At 33.1% G+C, this 8,230-nt stretch overlaps 1 protein-coding gene across 1 annotated transcript; it reads left to right on the top strand.

The window, feature by feature from the left end:
- The first annotated feature begins 3,750 nt into the window (after nucleotides 1-3,750).
- On the top strand, nucleotides 3,751-6,741 carry LOC131036268 (large ribosomal subunit protein uL23). Its single transcript, XM_057968118.2, has 3 exons — nucleotides 3,751-3,914; nucleotides 5,753-6,116; nucleotides 6,317-6,741. The coding sequence occupies exons 1-3, from the start codon at nucleotides 3,899-3,901 to the stop codon at nucleotides 6,399-6,401; spliced, it is 465 nt and encodes a 154-aa protein (XP_057824101.1). The 5' UTR covers nucleotides 3,751-3,898; the 3' UTR covers nucleotides 6,402-6,741.
- Nucleotides 6,742-8,230: the final 1,489 nt, after the last annotated feature.

Here is an 8,230-nt window from a genome sequence, read left to right as displayed (position 1 = left end):
TGCCCAATAATCTACCCCTCAAACATTAAATAGAGATTGAAATTCATTAAGATTTAAGAATTTATTTATTTATTTTTTATCAGTGAGATGATAAGATTTATAGGTTGGCCCTATCTCTAGATGAGTTTACGAATGAGGGGCCTCATCTTCAACATTCAAGCGTGTCCTCCTCCTCCTCTATCACATCCTCCTTTTTCTTTTCATCAATCACATCCTCCTTGTCCTCATCCTCCTCCTCCTTCTTTATGTCCTTCTCCTCCACCACTAGCATCACCTCCTCCACCATCATCATCTCCACCACCAACATCACTTCCACATTGACAACCAAGCCTTGACATGAATTTTGTGTGATCCTAGAAGGGATTTGTACCTTGGTTCCACCATCAACAATGCAACCACTTAACCATCACACTACGTGATGAACCTTAAGATTTAAGAAATATTAACAAACATTTCAATGATTTTCTTAGACATACATTGTTATCAATTTCCTAATGTTTAGTTTCCTTAAGTCCTTTAAAGTTTAAAACTTGTTGTTAATAGTGCATTCTCTTGTTGCATTTTCCTAGCAGACATGTTGGAGATTGCTTGAACTAGAAAATGGGTAAATGTTTCCTTTTTAATTCATAGCCAAATACCAATTTGATTTGTAAATCTTCTTGTCAAATTCTAAAATATCATTTGATTTATGTTTATCTTATTTAGTTTTTTTCAATTATTTTTTTAATAAGTAGTATTGTCAATCCCACCTAATATTAAAATATTTCACGATCTTATATAATAAAATAAATTATATTAGGTTTTAAACTTACACATCATTAAAAAAAAAGCTTCTTAGAAAAATTGAGAAAGCATCTCTCAATCAATGTAGCTCATATGTATCTTAATTTGTTTTGTCCGTTGATGATGAATATGATTTTTGGAGATCTATATTGCTCTCTGGTTATCACACAAGATGATATTAAGCTTTCTGAGTGGAATGCCAAACTCAATGAGAATATTGTAAAGCCATGTAGCCTTAGTGGTGCCATTAACTACCCCTTGATACTCAACCTTAGTTGATATACGAGCAATTATATACAATTTCTTGATTGACCTACACACTCGATTAGAACCAAGTGAAAATCAATACCTTGAAGTAGACTTACAATCCTAAGAATCAACTCACCAATCTAAATTTGTATGTCCCACCAAGTCAATATCCACGCCCGTTGCATTATGAATCCCATAACTAGGAGTACCTTAAATGTAGTAGGGGATCTGGTTAGTTGCTTTCCAATCCAACTTATGTGACTCTTGCATGAATCAAGAGACCATGCCCACAACATATGTAATGTCTTGGGTTTGATATGTTGGTGTTTTGGCAAATCCAGAGGAAATACAAATTAACAATTATATGTAGATTCAAATACACAAAGATGAAGAGAAATACACAACAGAAATAACACAAAGATTTAACGTGGTTCACCCAATATGGGCTACATCCATATAACACAATTGTCCAATCTTTTTCTTATTATCTAGTAAAACAATACAACACCCTTACAATGTCTTTTTACATTCTAGCCACTTATAACATGCAATTTTAGGGCAACATACAAAGTCGGCTAAAATTAACCCTAACCCTAATAAAATATTCTCGTAATCTTTTCTTCGTACTTGTATTCTTGTATATTTGTATACGTATTCTCGTATACGTATGAGAAAATTTAGATCACCCTCACATACTAAGGGGGTTTTATCCATTGATACCTACAAACAAGTAGACTATTGTTCATTAGTTGAAACCTCTTATGTGTTTTCATCTACAAAAGAACCATTGACATAACTAGCTAAAGAGATGAAGTAGCAAAATACTAGAATGAAAGAACATAGTTGTTTTTTTCATCTTTTTTAGGTTTCCAAACCAACTTTAGGAGGGAAAATAAATTCAAATGGTCATCCTAATCCCATTCCACAATTGTCAGCCAAAAAAGTTGAATTGATAGCTATTAAAAGATGCTTTGTTTGAAATCTAGATAATGTTAGATGTTCCCGAAGAATCCTAATGTGTCCACAAGTTGATAGTATTTAATTTAATATATAATTATCTCATAAAATGTAAAATATTAAGAGTAATTTAAATATTAAATAAATTACTTTTTCTTATGATTTTTCCTATTAACTAATGGGGAAATAAAATGGTTTTTTGTTTGTTTTTGTTTTTGTTTTTAAAGCAAATTGCTAGCTAGGGGTAGCTACCATTATATTAAATTAAAAAATAGATTATATATCAGCCACAAAAAGAGAACAACAAGGTCTTGATGGCCTCAATGACCTCCTGTGATCTCTCAATCTGCTTAGGAGGGAACATGCTCCCATTTACATACATCATATGCTTGTAGGTCTTCAAATTATTTCTACTCAGGCCATCTCTCAAAATCATGATAATATCATACTTGTCACCGTTCCTAAGAAATTCTTCAATGGTGAATGCATCCACCACTAGGCCCTTGAAGGTTGTGGTATCCATTTCTTTGAGTGCCTCTACAACTTGCTTTTTGAATTGGGGAACAACCATTCTTCCAATGGCTTTCTCTATAGCTTCATGGTCCCCCTTTGTTTTGGGTATGGTGTAAATGATCTGTTCCAGTAGGGCAACATCATGGGAGTGGGGGCTCTATAGAGTTTTCAATCTAGAAAATAAAATAGGTTAACAAACAATCAAAGCTTAGTATTTTTGGAAAGCGGATATGACACTAGAGGGGAGAATTTAATCCTACATCCACCTTGGACCAGATAATAGGATCTAGCCCATTATCGATAACATGATGCCAAATCAAATAAATCAAGATATTGTAGAAATAAAGAATATTTATTGTTAGAATATTGTGCAACACAGAATGCAACATTTAAAAATTTAATTTTGTTAAACCCTAAACAATTATTTAATTGTTAAAAATATATCTAAAAATAAGTGATTACTTTTCTTAACAATTAAAAATAAACAACTATTAAAAATAATTCATTTCATAAATACTTAAAAAAAAATCACCATAAATTAATCAATAACTTTTTACTAATACCATGAATTTATATCAAGCTTATAAATACAAAAACAATATTAAATAATAAAAAAATTAGAAAAAACAATTAATAAATATTTCAATATAATTTTAAGATGAAATAATTCAATGATTAAAAAAATCATAAAAAATAAGTATATGTAATGCATATGTTACTTCTAATTTTGTGGGAGGCTTAAATTTTGATGGTCATATAATCTTATTTAGTTGTTTAATCATAAATTACAATACAAAATTTAAATGTAAAAATCAATAGCGAGAATGAGCCCTTGACTTGTTTGCCAAGTTGAATGGTTTTGAATAAATCCACTAGAGATCAAGTCTTGATGAGTGCAAGGTCTAGACATCATAAGTGAGATCTTGAGATCCCTTAGTCCTTGTCTCTTAATCGAAAAGATTTCATTTGTAACTTATGTGCCTATATCAAATGACTAAACTAATATGAATTTATATAACAAGTGAAATAAAAAAATTAAAATAAAACTATGAACATTCACATATGTATTTAATTTTATCTATAATAAAATAGGTCTTAATAATTGTAAAACAACTTCAAATGATTAATCGACAGTCAAATGGAGTTGTAAGCATTGGCAACATTGTTACTAATCCCATTTAAATAAATAAATGGATTTATGTTTTATAGTTATAAATTACATTGCTATAGGTTTAGGGTTTTTGACGCTTTAGGTGGAATTAAGTAAATGTTTCAAATCCGAGGATTTTGTGAATTAGGGCATAAACACAAGAAAAGCTTCGTTGCAGGTTAGAGGCAGGTCGACGAACGCCACAGGAAATAGAAGGCAAAGGGAAGCGGAAGGCGAAACGCAGTAATGGCTCCTCCCAAAGGTATTCTCAATAAGCTTTTAAACTGTAGCTGCTGTAATTAACAAATAAATTTGAGATCATTCAGTAACTTCTAGACCTAGATTAACTTACAGCTCAACATCAATCTTAAGCAGATGGTTTAACAGTTCTCAAGCATTTCTTATCATTAATGTTAAGGGATCGCAAATCCCAGAAACGATTAAGGTTTTCCGACCTTTCAACAACATTGTCAACAAATGTGTTCTGGGGCTTTGTTTTCTGGGTTGGCCAAATAGTTTGCAATAGTTTTAGCATCCTGAAAACAATGCTGGAAAGAAAAGAAGTCAAAGGAGTTAAATGGCACCTGTGCCCTCGGAAGAATGATTTCAAACTTAATGCCCTGAACTTCCATTTTTAATGGCGTTATTGAAAATCAAGGAGTCCCCTTAAATGTGCAGTTTGCCAATCGAACATTGTGACATGACCACAGACCCAATACGGTGACACAAGCTTCGGCTTCATAGCTTATCCCAAAATCAAGCGTCATCACCGGCGCTCCAATTAAAGACACAGCGCAGTTGCATAACACATCAAGTATCAAATGCTCCAGTGTTTTCTTGAGCTGCGCCGTCAAAGGTTAGTTTGAGAAAAGCCAGACGGGAAGGACCCCCCTCACCAAATCCCTTGAAACTGGATGCATCTTAACCTCAAGATTCCCTTAATGGGCAGAAATTACACATCTTTAAATAAATAGAATATTAATTATTTTTAGGGGAAAAGGGTATTTTGCATTTTAAGGAAATTGGGCATTTTGCATTTCTAAGGGAATTGGATGTTTTGTATATTTAAATAAATTTTGTAAATTTACAGTCAAAGAAATTGTATGAATTTACATTTTTAAAGAAATTGCATCGCGTACATTTTTAAAGGAATTGTGTATCTTACATTTTTAACAAACTGAATATTTTACTTTTTTAAGAAACTGGATGTTTTACTTTATATTTGTAAATCTTGCTATACTCATGCCTGAATTGTTTGTAATCTCATTTTCTGTTTACGGTGGTCATCTTCTTCAACCACCACAGCATATTATTTATTGTTTTAGATTCCAAGTAGAGATCTAAGCCCCTCCGCCGCTTCCCTTTAGGTTGTTCCTGTCAAGGCTTAAAATGCAAAATACCCTTTTCCCCTAAAAATAATAAAATCTTGTTCAGTGAAGTAACATTACATAACTAAGCTAAAGCTATATGTTGTCTGGAGTAATGGGCAGAGGCCTTAGTGCAGTGATCAGTATTTGACTAAAAATGGATGAATCATTCAATAGCGTATCCCATAACCATTATTGTTATTATTATTATTTTTGGTCAGTAATTGCTTTTGACTGGAGCTGTGAACCAGTGGGGTCACATTGGGGGATCCCATTCCCGTGATTTTTTGGCCATGCTGAGGCATTAACACCTCCCTGACATGTTTCTTGCTGATATCTGTGCCATATTCCTCCTATCTCCTTATCTCTCTGATCATCTTATCACTCCTATGATCCTATCTCCTTGTCTCTCCAGTCACCTTATCACTCTATTTCTCTTTGATGCCTTATCTCTCTAGCTATATCACCTTATCTCTCTGCCCTCATATCACCTTATTTCTCCAGTTATATCACCTTATCGTTCTGAAATCTGTGCCTTATCACTCCATACATGCCGTCAACCATAGAAAAGGTCATATAGGTTGATTTATTGGCTTTACTGTTTATACCCATATTTTTGTATGTAGTTTCTAACTGATATTTGATACATTAATGTTCCTTGTGCTGCTGAATGCCTGTTTTATATGCATTGTACTTAAATTAATCCAATTTTTAATGATGCTTTTTGTTTTAGCTGCTGCAAAGAAGGCTGATCCTAAAGGACAGGCACATAAGGCTGCTAAAGCTGTGAAAGCTGGAGCAATTACATTGAAGAAAAGAACCAAAAAGATTCGAACATCGGTAACTTTCCACCGACCAAAGACACTCAAGACACCTCGTAATCCTAAATACCCTCGTCTCAGTGCACCTCGCAGGAACAAGCTTGACCAGTATGAGGTTCTCAAGTACCCTTTGACTACGGAATCTGCAATGAAAAAGATAGAAGACAATAATACACTTGTCTTCATTGTTGATGTTCGGGCAGACAAGAAGAAGATTAAGGATGCAGTGAAAAAAATGTATGACATTCAGACTAAGAAAGTCAACACCTTAATCAGGTATGATATGATCTAGATTTTAATTTTTAAAAATATTTCCCGCATCAATTAATTGCATGTGTGTGTTGTGAGCTTTACTGCTGTGAGTTTGGTACTTGGTTAAATCAGTTGCCTGCTTAAATTTAAATAGGAACAGACCATAATTAAATTTCTAATGGCTTTTTTATGTGGATAATTAATTTTATATTTGCTGTGTTTAGGCCTGATGGATTGAAGAAGGCATATGTAAGGTTGACCCCCGATTATGATGCATTGGACGTAGCTAACAAGATTGGCATCATCTAAATCTCTACAGGCTTCATCTTAGTTTAGGTTAACTTTGTTGCATTTCTAAGTAATCTGTGTTTTGTACTTTGCCCTTAGTATGGTAAAGACCAAAACTTGTACATTGCTGCTTAGTATCACTATCACCTTCTGCAGGTGGAGCAATATGCAGTTTTGAATTTTGCAGCAGCGTTTCCTTTCAAATATTATTAGTCTTCAAATTCTTATTTTTCTATCATTTTTAATGAGAAGCATACCAATTGAGCAAAAAATGTACCTTACATTTGCTGCGTTGCCTTTTCAACCATATGAATTTTGCAGATACATTGTATTATGAATCAATTATGGTCCTTAGTTTCCATTTTTCTCTTATTTCTAATGAGAAGCATACCTATTGCGAATAAGCCATAACTCCAATGATAGGGTCATTTGTCCAAACTACATAAGTTGTGCTTTATCTATATTTATCTATAATTCTTTAAGTTTTCCGTATTACAGAATGTGATTTAAATGTTTTGGATGTCAAATATTCTACAGGCCACCCTGATAATCTCTAGGCAGCTCTTTTTTTGAGTTTTGGTTACGTACAACGGGTTATTACAAATCAAAATTTATGTACAGAGTTAAGCATGTGAAGTTTTGTTTCTAAAGGTTTGTGCGATGCCTTTGAGTTCTGCAATAGAATTGCCATCTTTTGCAATATTTACTTTGTTATTCATATCCATGTGTGCAAATTGCTATTCCCAAAGTGATAGTGATTGAATAGGTTAAGTGGAAGCTCTATATGCTACAACAAGTGCAGTTTTATCAAGGGCATCATAAATTGTCAGTCCGGGTGAGAGAGTTCAATAGTTGAAATACTCATGAAGACAGAATGAATAGGATCGATTTTGATAGTAAGAGCTACCAGAAGTTGACTTCAAATTATTTATTCAAATAAAAATAATTCATTATAAGAAGTAAAAAAAATAATGATATTATGACATTGGCAAGAACATATGTGACATGATGAACAAATCATGATGTCCAATTTTTCTTTTAAATCGTCTTGTTAAATTCTCTTCTCCGTTTTATTTCTGAATATGCAAATTGTGTGAAGAATGTAGGGTTATTGTTAATCGTGATGAATTTTTGCAGCTGTTTTAAAGTTTATTTGCTTGTGGTGACTATAAAATGTACCAGCATTATTCCATTGTTTTATCTCTGTAGCAGCCACAACTAAAGCTACCCAGAGTTGCCTTTTAACGTTGGATAATTGAATGATTCAGAGTTATTAGTAGCATGGCTTGTGAAGGGTTTAATACCTCGACTATTAAATGTTATATTTGTGAGCTATGATCAAGTGCTGTTAATTGGCCTTCATGTGTATGTTGCTCTTTGCGATAGAGGAATGTTTGGCATTTGTTGTGTATGTTTGGCTGTTGAATCTCACTAGTTCATTTCTCCCTTGTTTGACTGAAATCTAGAGCCAATACTCTTTCTGTATTTGTATTTAACAATCTTTTCTGATCACCTGAAGCAAATTCATCAAAAGTGAATTTAATTTTTGTAGTGAAAGTGTTTGTGCAGAGGTGAACGGAATTAGCAATAACTTGCATTGTTATAACTGTGTATAGCTTAAATTTGCTATTTTTTTTAATGGAGCATTTAATAGGACGATATTCATAGATAATATGTATAGCACTCCATTGGATTGCTCTCAAAAATATTGAGTCTTTCATGCTGATAAGATGCATTAAAAGGTACAGTATCCGTAAAATAGTGTGGGCTGGACATATTCCTATTTTTAATATAATTGAGGGCATTAAAAAAGTGTTACAAATCAGGGCCAAACATTGAAAAATCACATC

Source organism: Cryptomeria japonica, chromosome 6, assembly GCF_030272615.1.
Source record: "Cryptomeria japonica chromosome 6, Sugi_1.0, whole genome shotgun sequence".
In the NCBI taxonomy this organism is placed as follows: domain Eukaryota; kingdom Viridiplantae; phylum Streptophyta; class Pinopsida; order Cupressales; family Cupressaceae; genus Cryptomeria; species Cryptomeria japonica.
This window is presented reverse-complemented; position numbering and strand designations above follow the sequence as displayed.